Source organism: Zootoca vivipara, chromosome 14, assembly GCF_963506605.1.
Source record: "Zootoca vivipara chromosome 14, rZooViv1.1, whole genome shotgun sequence".
NCBI classification, from domain to species: Eukaryota; Metazoa; Chordata; class Lepidosauria; order Squamata; family Lacertidae; genus Zootoca; species Zootoca vivipara.
Window position 1 is genome coordinate 36782915 of NC_083289.1, and position 14697 is coordinate 36797611.

At 44.6% G+C, this 14697-nt stretch overlaps 1 protein-coding gene across 3 annotated transcripts; it reads right to left on the reverse strand.

Annotated features, from left to right (window-relative positions):
* Positions 1–247: 247 nt before the first annotated feature.
* Positions 248–14363, reverse strand: TEDC2 (tubulin epsilon and delta complex 2). 3 transcript variants are annotated; one of them, XM_060282387.1, is made up of 11 exons: positions 14170–14363; positions 13566–13664; positions 13127–13182; positions 11298–11976; positions 10878–10931; positions 6670–6754; positions 6225–6333; positions 5707–5820; positions 4456–4673; positions 3097–3172; positions 448–598 (listed from the first exon to the last, which is right to left on the reverse strand). In XM_060282387.1, exons 1-11 carry the CDS (start codon positions 14193–14195, stop codon positions 585–587), a joined length of 1530 nt encoding a protein of 509 aa, XP_060138370.1. In that variant the 5' UTR covers positions 14196–14363; the 3' UTR covers positions 448–584. The 3 variants fall into 3 exon arrangements, with proteins under 3 accessions (XP_034987947.1, XP_034987945.1, XP_060138370.1); XM_035132056.2 differs by lacking the exon at positions 3097–3172 and having other exon boundaries at positions 248–598; positions 10887–10931; positions 14170–14362; XM_035132054.2 differs by lacking the exon at positions 3097–3172 and having other exon boundaries at positions 248–598; positions 14170–14362.
* Between the last annotated feature and the right edge of the window lie 334 nt (positions 14364–14697).

A 14697-nucleotide genomic window follows, 5' to 3' on the forward strand; every position in this document is an offset into this window, starting at 1 on the left:
TGTATAACAAGGTACGATCCCTCTATGAATTCCTGAACCTTGCACTTTTTGATACATGTTGAAATCTGCTCACAGGAAGTTCTCAAGTCCTCAGGAGCCTGAACATGGGCCACATAAATGGCCAAAATGGCAGACACCAGAATATTTGGTCATTAACAGCCCACCCCTCCATTCTCAATGAGAAAGGTGATTTTATGGAAGGGGGAGTACCTCAGAACCTGTTTGAGAGGTTTCAGATGATGCTGAAAGAAATTTGTGCAAGTGAAAGATTTCAAAGGTATAAAAGAAATTTATTTGCTTTATGAATGCAGGCAATGCCCCTTAGAGTACTTTTAAGCTTGATCATTCACACAACAGTCCAAGGATGTGCACTGATTTAAAGACTGCAGCCAGAGGTCAATGCTTTCTATGCACATTGCCATATGTCAGATTGAGGCGTCAGGTCAGGTCAGCTGGGCAACTCCTCATCATGTACAAAAACAGGGAAGCGTTCACCTCCTTCACATAGCAAGGTGTAAATGGCACGGTACAGTGATGCTCTGGAGCTTTCCTGAATACGTCCAGGTTCTAGAAGAGGGAGGAGTTCAGCTTCCATGGCCTGGAAACAAGACAACCTGTTAGTGGGGAGGGAAAGTATCTCCAACACAGACCATTCAGAAGTTGAGGAGTGCAGGTGACATACTGAATCAGGGAAGCAAGAATTGTATAATTGTCCCTTGACTGACTTTCCCAGCTCTCAGTAAATGGCTGCTAATATGCGGAGGCAGCCAGCTGTGCTTGCTTGTGGTGCCTTCTGCAGTGTGAACCAGGAAAACCACAAAGCAGAGTCCCTCAAGCAACCTGCAATGTTGAAAAAAGAAAAGAAAAAAGCCACTAATCAGCATCAGGATGGTGCAATGAGGCTCATTTGGATAGCCAGCAAAGCCTAATGCTAAAGGAGATATAACCTTAGGGGCAGCTACAGACCGAACCTGGGGAAAAGAGAACAGATGAAAAACCAAGTGAATGGTTGGCTAAAATGTGGCACTTTGCTCCTATGGCAAACTTAATGCATTATATTAGAATGATAGGAGGGAAACGATGTAATAAAACTTACAGAAAATGGTGATTTTTATCATCATCCAATTACTCAAAGATACCATTAAACGTGAGAATTTAAGACTGTCACAGATTACATGTTTACTATCTAAACTTCTATTGAAGAACTTCCAAAAGAAAGAAGGAAAATACAGACAAAAATAGAGGAAACATTCCGTGCCAGAGCTATCATTAAGCCAACTAGGCAGCCATCGATGACACAACCTTGATGGCAGAAAGTGAGGAGGAATTAAAGAACCTTTTAATGGGTGAAAGAGGAGAGCGCAAAATATGATCTGAAGCTCAACATCAAAAAACCTACAGTGGTACCTCAGGTTAAGTACTTAATTGGTTACGGAAGTCCATACTTAACCTGAAGCGTACTTAACCTGAAGCGAACTTTCCCATTGAAAGTAATGGAAAGTGGATTAATCCATTCCAGACAATGAAAAACACCCCCTAAAACAGCAATTTAACACAAATTTTTCTGTCTAATGCAGGCATCCCCAAACTTTGGCCCTCCAGATGTTTTGGCCTACAACTCCCATGATCCCTAGCTAACAGGACCAGTGGTCAGGGATGATGTGAATTGTAGTCCAAAACATCTGGAGGGCCGAAGTTTGGGGATGTCTGGTCTAATGAGACCATTGATAATAAAATGAAAGCAATAATCAATGTACAGTGGTACCTCAGGTTAAGTAATTAATAGCTTCTGGAAGTCCATACTTAACCTGAAGTGTACTTAACCTGAAGTGAACTTTCCCATTGAAAGTAATGGAAAGTGGATTAATCCGTTCCAGACAGGTCCGCAGAGTACTTAACGTGAAAGTACTCAACCTGAAGCATACTTAACCCGAGGTATGACTGCAAGATCATGGCCAATGGTCCCATTACCTCCTGGCAAATAGAAGGGGAAGAAATGGAGGCAGTGAGAGATTTTACTTTCTTGGGTTCCATGATCACCGCAGATGGTGACAGCAGTCACGAAATTAAAAGACGCCTGCTTCTTGGGAGAAAAGCAATGACAAACCTAGACAGCATCTTAAAAAGCAGAGACATCACCTTCCCAACAAAGGTCCGTATAGTTAAAGCTATGGTTTTCCCAGTAGTGATGTATGGAAGTGAGAGCTGGACCATAAAGAAGGCTGATCGCCGAAGAATTGATGCTTTTGAATTATGGTGCTGGAGGAGACTCTTGAGAGTCCCACGGACTGCAAGAAGATCAAACCTATCTATTCTTAAGGAAATCAGGCCTGAGTGCTCACTGGAAGGACAGATCCTGAAGCTGAGGCTCCAATACTTTGGCCACCTCATGAGAAGAGAAGACTCTCTTGAAAAGACCCTGATGTTGGGAAAGATTGAGGGCACAAGGAGAAGGGGACGACAGAGGACAAGATGGATGGACAGTGTTCTCGAAGCTACCAACATGAGTCTGACCAAACTGTGGGAGGCAGTGGAAGACAGGAGTGCCTGGCGTGCTTTGGTCCATGGGGTCATGAAGAGTCGGACACGACTAAACGACTAAACAACAACAACAAGGCAGCCATCTAGGGCACAGACCACAAAGGGAGGCAGTACTGACCTTTGAGGGGCACAGTATTATGCAGATTTTTGTTATATCTTTAAAATTTCTGATAATATTTTACTTTTATTTAATATTTTTAAGAATTTGACCATTCATACATTAGAATTTTTTTGTCTATATAAAATAGATTGTAGAGTCTATCGGAGGTTATATTATATACACACATAAAAAGTGAAAACTCACTTAATTTTAAATCTTAAAGTCACATCTTAATCTTAGTTAGCAAATGTATCAGGCAAGAAGAACAATATTGGTGCAAGTAGTTAACTTTGCCTAGGGTGCAAAATAGTATGGGACTAGCTCTGGAAACATTATAGGGAAAAGAGGTGGCTTCTCTATGTGTGTGTGTGTCTCAGACAAGTGTTTTCTAAGAGTATTGTGTAAAGAAAACCTCCTCCAAGAATTAATTATAGAGAGAAAGAGAAAGGGCTTACAGTGTGGGGTAACAAAACACAGGTAGGGTTTATCGCCACACCAAACCTTCTTGTTTCTAGGGATGCTTCTTTGCTTCTGCAGGAAAGGTATCAGGCAAGAGCAATTTACTCCGGAACTCATATTATCAATAAATTAGCACAATTGGTTCAAGCTCAATAGAAAAGCTTTCTACAGCTATCATTAAGTAAAAGCTGAGTTTTCATCTGGCCAATTTCCAGTTCTGAGAGCATATTCCCTAGCTGCCTTCTGTTTCATCCACTCACTTTTAGTTCTATGCAGCAGGATAACAAATTAATCTTTCTAATATAAAACAGCCAGATTTAGGAACACAGGAAGTTGCTTCATACAGTCAGACCATTGCTTCATCTGGCTTGGTATACTGTCTATGTTGTCTATCACATGACTGTATATGTGTTTACTTTCCACAGGAATGGGAAGTGATGTAGACAGGATGTTTTGTCTTACTGTGTGTTCCTGAAGTGGGACTATTGTCCTTTGTTCTTTCTCTTTGCTGCCTGATGCTAGAGAGAGAGGGAGCCATGTTGCAGTGCTCTGTGTATGTTTATATGTAAATAAAGTAGATTAGCCAAATGCTGTGCTACTGAGTTCTGTTACGCAACCTCTGCGGATCCCTAAGTGTGCTGATGTCTCCAAGGCATCAGTCGCTGTGATGTTCGGGCTGAGGAATGCTTTTGAAGCTCCTGAACGATCGCCCAGGAGGGACGGAAAATGCCAGTTGGGCATGTGTCTCTGCCAAGGTTCTACTCGAGAGTAGAACATCCTGACAGTCTACACCAGTTGGCAGCAGCTCTCCAGGGTTTCAGCCCTACCTGAATATATAGGGAATTTGAAGCTGGGACCTTGTACATGTAAAACAGATGTTCTACTACTGAGCTACAGCCCTTAGATTTTTTGTATTATTATTTAAACAATGTATATACTACTTGACTGCAAGTCTCTAGATACAATACAAGCAGTAAAAATCAGTTAAAACTATAAAAATCAAACTTCAATTAAAATGCCTGCCAGAATAAATGAAAAAAGCATTTAGTAGGTGCTGGGCATTCAGCAGGGAAAGTGCCTGTCTGACTTCAACTGGAAGGGAATTCCATAAACTTGGGTCCACAACACTAAACATAAAGCTCCTGGTGCATTCAAGCAATGGGGGACCACCAACAGTGACTCCCCCAAGACCTCAATCACATTATTATTATTATTTTTATTAAATGTTTTATTTATCTTAAGCATACATCTTAAGACTTACACCCCACCAGCTGAACCTGACCAGGATGTCAGAACGAAGTGAGCAAAGAGCTTAGACCCCAACACCATAAAAGGCAGCCTAATTGCCAAGTTACCTTCTGTATCTCAAGTTGCTGGCGCAGCATCGCCACCTGCAGTCTCAAGGCTTCCATCTCCTTCAGCTCCTCCAAGCTGGAGTAAGAAAGCAGCGGCAGTGGCCCAACAGTTTCTACATCCCAGCACCTCTGGCTTCCAGGGGAGGCACACCATGCAGAGGAGCATCCCTCGCTGCAAGTGGAGTTAGCAGGGAACAGCTTCGAATGGGACTCCATAGCTGTCAGGGGATTAGCAAAGCAGAAAAGTGAGGAGGCCAAGAGGGAAGTGATAGCACTCTGCCAATACCTGAAGGGCTAGAACACAGAAGAAGAGGGCAAAGAGTTGTTCTCGGCTGACCTAGAAGGTAGGACGATCAGGCATAGGCAAACTTGGCCCTCCAGGTGTTTTGAGACTACAACTCCCATCATCCCTACCTAACAGGACCAGTGATCAGGGATGATGGGAGTTGTAGTCCCAAAACATCTGGAGAGCCGAGTTTGCCTATGCCTGGACTAGATCTCTAATGGGCTCAAGTTAAAATATGGAATGCGCTCCTACAGAAGGCATAATGCTTCTGGCCAGCTGCTGGAAACCATAGGATGGATTGTACTCTGGTTCCGCTTGCAGGTTTCCCGCAGGCATCTGGCTGGCCACTGTGAGAACAGGATGCTGGACAAAATGAGCCACTGGCCTGATCCAGCAGGCTCTACTTAGGTTCATAAGGCAAGATTTGAACTGAAACGTCTTAGTGTTAAAAGCAGATTGACAGTGGAACCAATCTATTAGAGGGCTAGCAGGCTCTCCCTTGCTCAAGGTCTCCAGGCAGATGCTTGCTGGGGATACTCTTGATCTCCTGCATTAAGCAGGGAATTGAACCAGATGGCATAAAAGACACTTGCAACTCCATGGTTCTAGAATAAACCTTTTGTTTGCAACACAATTTGCTTACTGTATCTGCATAAGAAAACAAGCCACGCATTGCTAGGAACTGAGCAATTAGTTACAGGGTAAGGCTGATCTGTTTGTTTTTGCTGAGAACGCTGCAGTGCCATTGAAGGCAGCCAAGCAGGATTATGACAAAATGTCCTAACCCTACATGGCCCACGCCTAGGTGGAGACCTGGAACAAGTGCTGAATTTTCAACCATCCAGGGTAAGCATGCAGAATGAGTGTGTGGTATGGCAGTTCCCAAATCTGATTTTATCTATCTGTATACATCATTTTAAAGAAAAACAAAAAACAAAACAATGTTATTACATCATATCCTTCACCTTCTCTTAACTGGTGCACTTTGTCCAGACACTGGCCCACTATTGTTTGCAGGCCCTCCAGAGTCAGAAGACTTTCGTACTGTCTCTGCCAAGTTGGGTTTTCTCCAAGAGACTCTAAGAGGAATAAGAGAATTAGAGGCTTCAGGTCTCACAGAATCACTCAGGAGAAGGCAGCCTCAAGTCTAGCACCTCAGAGAAGTTGCAAGTGCGGGGGTCTCACAAATAAAGAAATGCAAGCTATGTTCTGACAGCTACCATGCATTAGGATTTTTAAGTGCACACTCAAAAATGAAATATTGGTGAGATATATTGTGTTCCAAACCACATGCATCATACTGACTAGAGGCAAAATAGAGAATTTGGGGTGGTGGTGCACACCAAACCATAGTTTCTTGCCAATGTAATCTGTGGGGCAAATAATCTGTTCACAGTTGTGGGTATGGATATCTCCACCACAATTTTTTGAGACTGAAATTACATTCCCAAAGCATTTTAGCTACCTTCATCACCTTTCTTACCTGTGGTCTCAGCTTCCATGCACTGGCTCACATGGGAGTGAATGTCACGTAGGTGCTTAAACTCTTCTTTCACTTCGACTGGACTGAAGGCTAGTGAAGGCAAGCAGAACTGACCATAAGCTTAAGTCAATAAGGCTTAGTGGAGACAGTGGAAATAAAGGCTTTTAGGGTCACCCCCCCCAAAAAAAGGTCTTGGATGTGCCCAAAAGGCTCTTTCCACATAGGCTGTCTTATGCACTCATCAAGTCACTGCTGCAGACAGATGTTTACTTCTTCTAAAGCATGGCTGGGGGACCTGTGGCCCTTCTAATACTGCTAGACTCCCATCAAACCTGATGGTTGGCCGTGCTAGTTGGGACTGCTGGACATTGGAGTCCTGACAACATCTGCAAGGCCACAGCTGTCACCTGTCCCCCATTATAAAGCCAAAGCCAGAAAAGGATACTGTTGCTTGTAGCTTCTCCATAAAACTATTCCTTGCAGCAACAGCTTCTGGGCTTGTTTTGCAAAGACGGCATTTCTCTCCCAGCCTAGGCATTTGCAAAGGAGGGGAACAAGCAGTTAGCAAGAACTGGGCTTAGCCTGAAATTTACACCTCACACATTACAGTTCTTCCTGAAGCAGGGCCAATCGTATTTCTGTCAACTACACTTATTTGCTTACATTGCAGGATCCCAAAACGCTGAGTGTATCAACAGACCTGTGTCACAGAAACTCCAAAACGATCTGAGGAAGAAGGAAGGATTTTGTATAATCCTATTGGAAAAGTAATCAAATTTAGTATATTTGGTCCATCTATAGGCAAGGATGAGAACAACTTGTCCTAAATTGCTGGATGGACTTATTGCATTTTCTCAGATAGCTAAAGCCACAGAAGGGCATCTGCTTACTTGAGAGATGCAAGCCTTTTTTCCAGTAGTGTACAGTAGGCTTCCACTGGAGTAATCAAGACCATCAACAATGAGAAAGCACAGCAGAACAGATAGCCTTGTCTGCTGTCCAAGCCATACAGAAATCTACATGGCAATGATTGCAGAATATGGTCTTCGTTGCAAAATCTGCTAGCAGTTGCAGAATTCAGAGACTCACACTTTAAATTGATGGAAGGTATTCTCTACACATCACAGGGTCTAGAATAATGCTTTCAATACCCAGGACCAGGTTCTGGGGTCAAAAAGTATCATCATGGCATACCAGATTAGACTCTTTAGACTCAGTGGAACAATGGATTTATATTTACTTAGCAAGTGGCAGATATTATTCTGCCTGTTCCAAATTAAAGTTGTTGTTGGCATTTAGATCCCAGACGTTTGTCAGACACTAGTGACTGATGCTTTTCAAGCTGCAAGGATGAGGAAATATTTGGCTCCTAATACATATTTTGACTCCTAATACACATATGCATTTTTATTTGTGTGTCTATTTTACTTTGAAACTTGAAAACCGCATGTGGTTTCAGTTAAACAGCAGGACAGAACTATGTCATCCAAATCTACAATTTGATAGAACCTCTTGCCAACACAGATTGATTCCATTTAATAATAATATAATCCTATATAATAATGTGCAAGTGTCTCTGCGCCCAGATTCCCTGTGTCCCTGTGTCCGCGCTACTGCGCATGTGCCCCACGGACACAGGGACTGGACGCACACACACACGCACTCCCCCCCCTGCCTACCGTTTCCCTGCGGCCGCCAACCGCCGCTCCCAGCTGGACAGCGCCTCACTTGTGCTAAAGCGCAAGAAGGAGGAGGCTGCTTTCTTTCCCTTCCCCCCTCTACGCTTCTCCCACTATTCGCTATTGGCTGGTTCTAAACGGGGTTTACCACAGGGGCGGGAGGGAGACGGGGAGCAGCAGATCCCCGAAGCGAACACGCGCAGCGCGACGGGCCGCAGCTGCCGGCTCCACAAACAGGCGCACTCCATAAGCAGCGGCGCCACTCCTACGGGCCCCCACCGGCTGCGCTTCCACGTGACTCGGGCGCACGGGCGCTGCTTCCCTTCCACCGGCAGCACACGTGGGAAGGGAGGAGCAGCCTTGGCATTTGGGCTCCCGAGGCGGAGCTTCTGCACTGACGGGGAAGGGAGGGAGCCAATGCGTCGCAAAGAGGAGGAGGCTTTGGGTGGCGTGTGATGCGGGGATCATGAGCACCAGAATCGGGGCAGCGGGGAAACCCCTAGCCTCCGTATCAGACCCCAAAGATGCCTCTATGAATGTCCCCGAGGTTGCTAGAGCAACAGGTCTGCTCTAGCACCCGTTATTTTAACGGGCTTCAAAATACTAGTAATATAATAAATTTTTATTTAAACCCCGCCCTTCCCGGTTTAGAAACCCGGGCTCAGGGCGGATAACAACAAATTTAAAACACTTACAGTAATTGTAATACAACATAAAAGCAGCATAAAATACAGTATAAAAGCATGAATAACAATAAAGTTCAAAGTTCAAAAATCAATTTGGGGGAAATCCATCCAATAAACATTAGATTAGTCACCAGGGCTAGCTGGCTAAATTAGTCCTACTTGGGCCAGCGAGGAGGCCAGGGGAAAATTAGCTGTGGGGTCCCAGAGCAGGTAATTTTCATAAAAGGGGGGTGGGGAGAGAAGGAAAATAAAAGATCAGGCTGAGTTCAAATTAAAGGCTAGACGGAATAGCTCTGTCTTATAGGCCCAGTGGAAGGAGGTTAAATCCTGTAGGGCCCTAGTCTCATGGGACAGAGCATTCCATCAGGTCGGAGCCATCACTGAAAAGGCCCTGGCCCTGGCCCTTGTTTTAGTTTCTGTTAAAAACATAGTAGCATATCTTATACATAGGATATGACAGATGCAGATATAGAGATGTATTAATTATTTTTCTTTTGACTCTGGACTCAACTACACTGGCAAAGAAAAAGTGTCTTACAGTATATGCGTTGCTTATGCATTCTAACACTTTGACACCAGATGGCGATGTGGAGTTCTGTTTTTGCTAACCAGATTTCTCATACAAAGTTTGCAACGCGTTTAACTGAAACCAGGGCCGGCTCTAGGTAGACCTCTGGTGGCGCAGGGCACCATGGCGCCGGCCCGCCAGGAGGACGCCGCGAGCTGCACCCGCCCGCTGGCCGGCCGGTCCGCCGGTTCGACAACTGCACTGTGCCTGCCCGCCTGCCGCGGCGCAGCGCCTGTGGCAGCCGCGCTGCGCCCGCCCACCGTGCTGGGAAACAGGGCAGGGGGGGCGCCAGAGGGATCCGTCGCTCCACGGCGCCAGGGGCACTTAAGACGGCCCTGACTGAAACACTTCTTTGATGTGTCTAGATCCAGCCCTAGTCATTCCATTAACTCTAGCTCTGGATGCATTCAGAGAACCAGCAGCCATACAGTAATGACATGAAATGTAATAGTAGTATTACATCAGAAGACAGTCATGTATGGTCTCTGATCACATACAGTATTCCCGTTTCTATGCAGCTGCTCAGATGTCAAAGGAAACTGCATATACAGGTCACATCCACATGTAAATTTAAAATGCTTGGCTTCTCCCAAAGAATCCTGGGAACTGTAGCTTTTAAGGGTGTTAGAAACTGTAACTGTGTGGGGGGTTGACTACAATTCCCATGATTATTTGGGAAAAGTCATCTGCTTTAAATGCACTTACAGTAGATGCATGGTGTGGATGTGACCACAAAGAACTACTTTCTTCACATAGTTATAGATGGTGTCACATGATAAGATTTTAACCCAGGTTTGTAAACAGCAACTCTCCTGGTCACCTATAGCCTCCAAGAATCACTGCCTGGCATTTAACCAGAAGAGACTGATGATTTCCAAGAGGGAAACAGTGTAAGCCATGTCTAAACGCAACAGGATAACAGTACAGTACATCATTTATACCATTCAAGGTGTCGGTGTGGGAGAGGTTCTATTGTTCGTCAGCCTAAAGAAACACGTTTATCCAAACTAGCGTTAGGTAGGGTATATACTTTACATGCATAAGGTCCCATTTTCAATCCTTGACCAACTCCAGTTAGAAACAACAGGAACCAGGTGATGGGTACCACCTCTGCCCAAGACTGTGCCAAAAAGTTGCTGACAGTTTGAGCAGACAATGCTAGCCAGAGGGTACAACCATTATCACCTTCACCCCCATGGGCCAAGTCTGACTGATGGGCAAAGACCCCCATGTCACAGTGACCTCAGGAAACCCCTGTAGGCCTCCTTTTTGTCTGAGCCAGCTTTTTGTCTGCCCCACACCAGCTTAGAGTGGGCATGTCCTGGCCAAAATGACCTGGTGGGCCAAATGAGAAGGTCTGACAGGTCTAATTAGACCATGGGCTGCAGGTCCCCTACTCTTGGGCTAGAGGGACGCATAATCTGACCTGGTATCAGGCAGCTTCCTATACCCATTCTGCAGAAGGCAAACAAAGGTCATGATAATAAGAGGCTACTAAGTATACCCATGGCTATATGTATAGTTGACTTAAGATCTCTAAAGCCAACCCATCTAGACCACACAGATTGGTGCCACACCTGCGGATGTGCCAGAAGACAGACTACAAAATACTCCTTCAAGCCCAGTTCCATTTTGCAAATTACTAATAACTCAGGCCATTCCTACCATAAAGGCTTAGATTCCTCCCTCAACTTCCCCCCATCCATTTGCATAAGGTTACCTGGTATACCTGGAAAAGGCTTTCCCATATGGATGTGGCAGTTTCATCAAAAACCTAAAGGGGGGAAAAAGGGAACTGCATTATAATACTTAGCACACACATATTCAAAATCTGGATACGTGTTTTGATTTCCTTATCTTTAATTTCAGATATCAAAAAGCAAGTTACTAGCTGTATGGACACCAGCTGGCCTTCCATAACCCAGGCACTGCTATCACACCATGTCAATTCCAACCCATCCCACAAGCATTTCTTTTGTATTGCCACTTATTGAATTAGTTCAGGTCAAGGACATTTATTCAGAACCACTGTCTTTACAAATAGCTCAGAAATTTCAACAGGTCCAAAATGTGTTTGATGGAGAAGGAAACAAGAGGAAGCAAGTTAAGGCAGCTAAAGGCTTAACTCCTGGAAACTTACCCCTTTTCCTGTAGAGTAGATATCTGGGATGTTGTGTCTGCCCCTGGGGTGCCTTCTTCCGTATGGCTATGTGTGGCTACAGACTCTGGAGCAGGACCAACAAAATTATGCTCTGCTTCAGAAAAAGGCACAACTGTACCTGCAATGTCTCCCCCACCCACAAGGTTCCCAAATGAAGGGTTTAGCTTTGCACAATGTGAAGATTTAGAAAATTCATGTTGTGTTCTGGGTTCTTCAGTGGCAAAGACCTTTTCATGACCCATTTGGGTTACTTTTGCAGGCAACATGGCTTTGGGGGAGGCAGCCCCTTTGGCTGACTTCTTCCTCCCTGGCATCTTTGAAGTTCTGGAGCTCAGTCTGCCTGACATTTTCACTTGTGACCTTTTCACATCTAAGTCAGTCCTGTAGGGAGCTTTCAGCATGTATGCTGTAGGCTTTTTGGAAGGCATTGGCTTTTTGCTCACAGATTGCACTTTGGCCGTCTTCGAGATGCTCTCCTTAGAATGATCCACTTGCTGTTTCACATCAGCACTACTAACAGCCTTCTTTTCTGCAGCTTTGGCACTTTCTATAACCTCACATGGAGCCTGCTGGAACTTTGCTCGGATCCTTAATGCTTTCTCCAGGGCTTTATTAAGCAGTTCCAGTTCCTCAAGCTCCTTGGCTGAGGGTTCACTTCCTACAAATGAAAGAGATAGTATATTAATTAAGGTCTTTCAGTGCTGTCTCGCTCCGATCCAAATCACAAACTAATAGAATTGTAGAGTTTGATAGGGTCATCTAGCCCAATCCCCCTGCAATGATGCAGATATTTTTTTAAAGCACAGTCATTTATGGACAATGAGATATGTTACGTTTTCCACACCACCTCCTCATAGTGAAATTTCTCATTAACCAGATAGCTTAAACTTTATTTGAATGTGCCTACCGTGAAGACAAGGGACGTGGGTGGTGCTGTGGGTTAAACCACAGAGCCTAGGGCCTGCCGATCAGAAGGTCGGCGGTTCGAATCCCTGCAACAGGGTGAGCTCCCGTCGCTCAGTCCCTGCTCCTGCCAACCCAGCAGTTCTAAAGCACGTCAAAGTGCAAGTAGATAAATAGGTACCACTCCGGCGGGAAGGTAAATGGCGTTTCCATGTTCTGCTCTGGTTCGCCAGAAGTCATGTCACGCTGGCCACGTGACCCAGAAGCTGTACACTGGCTCCCTTGGCCAATAAAGCAAAATGAGCACCGCAACCCCAGAGTTGTCTGTGACTGGACCTAATGGTCAGGGGTCCCTTATCTTTACCATGAAGACAGAGTATGTTGTCTGACTCAAGATAATGCTGGAAAAGGATATGGTAGAACCAGACCACAATTACAGTAACAAAAATGCAAGTCTATGGCATATTCCAAATGATTGGATGCAGAATTTTGGGCCTGCAATGCAAAGAAGCCAGTTTTATGTATCGCGAGAATTATAGGATTTGATCCTACCCAAGTATGCACAGAAACTGCCACAGCCAAGTTTAAGATGTAAAGCCTTACTAGGGAAAAAATTGCAGAGTTGGAAGGGACCTTAAATAAAATCTGCACCAAAATGTTTGGGGCTTTTCTTTTTTACTGTTTTATAAATGTCATACTTTGCTTCTTTCCCCACTTTTTCTCTCTCTCTCCACACCACCCCTTTATCAGTGCAAAACACACTGAATACCAGTGTGATCCCACAATGAAGTGGCTCCAAGTCTGAAGACACAGACAAAAGTACCCAGCTGTAGGTAAAGGAAAGAGAGAACACCTAACTGAAGACAGAGGCTGGGGCTACTGGTAAAGAACTGTTGTTCCCATACCTTGATTATCATTTTTGCCATCGTCAAGGACTGGGTATTCAGGAGCTTGTGAGTTCCTAGCAGAAAGGAAACACAGAGCATGCATTCAGCAAGAAACAGGTATGGCCAATAATTCTTCCACAGCTGTCATCCTTCCAAACAGCACACAAGACAGTTATTGTCATTAATAACAATATTCTTTGCCCAAACATCCTGAGGAAACAACAAGGTTCTTAGTTTTTAGCTTTTTTTTATAAAAAAAAACCCTGTATGGACTCATCTCTTCTGCATGGTAATAGAGGGAGATGGAAAATTGAGAATTAACTAACACAGTTGTTTTTTGTTTTTGTTTTTTTTACTAACACAGCTTGCTTCCTCCTCACTTAAAAAGAAAAAAACAATTATCTGAAACTTTAGAATAGGACTGGCACATATTCCTCTTTCCCCACCTCCAGCTTACCAGTCTCCAAGAATAGCTTGGCATTGTGTTAGGTTCTCCTGCAGTTGCTGCTTTTGTTCAGCACAGTCTTCCAAGGCTTGGGTGAGTAGAGAAACCAGTCTAAAACGGCAAATGGTACAGCAAGAAAAATGTTGCTATTTAACTGGGAAACGATATAACCAACATTCTTTAAACTGGCCTGTTCTCTAGGAAAAGACATGGGGTATCAGATAAGGAAGCATTTGATAGCCCCATACAAAATTTGACATTACTGTAAATTATGGGTGTGTGTATGGAATTTCTAGGCATCCCTCATAAGCAGGCTTGTAATCCAGGACTTGCCTCATTTACAAATGAAACACTGGGTACCGCTGCACAATGAGCTGAAACACTACTTCCCGCAGTTGTTGAAGGGGCTCGGCTTTAACCCTACAAATAGGTTCTGGGGTTGGACCCGCCACCCCGTCCCAAGGCCGGCGGGGGGCGGGGCTCCCTTACTCCTGAATTTAAACTTAGATAGTAAACACGCCGGGACAGGAGGGGCCTCTCCAATTCTACTCCATAAACCGCAGGCACGCTGATGTAACTGCAATAACTACTACTACTACTATTACTACAATATCACCTGTGGGCACAGTCTGCGGGCAGCATGAGGAAAGCCAGGGAAGGTCCGCAAACTGGCAATTAAAGCAAGCAGCAGCAGCGGCATTAAAGCCCCTCTGTTGTGCCACCCAAAGAAGCACAAGCCGAACTACACACTTTAGCCAGTTCCTGCACCCTTTGGCGCACTTCCGGTCTCATGCTGAACTGCTTTTTCCAACCTAACGTCCAACGCGCAGGATGGAGAGTTTTCACCATAGAGGTGCCAAAGAGCAGAGAGAAACACACATCTATTCCACGGCCATGGTTTATCCATAGAGATAGAAATGGACCTCACTATATCTTTTTGTAGGCATTTTTTATTTTGTATCTTTTAAAAAAAAACTTTTAACATTACTACTCTCCATCTTAACCAGCCATTTCTTAATATCTAACGTCCCCTGCTACTACTTTCTATCTCTGTAGTCTGGATGTCTGACAGGCTCGCGCTGCCGGGTCCTGTTAGGTTCGTTGTGGAAAAACCTCGGCGGAACCGTAGCTGCTGTAATCTCCG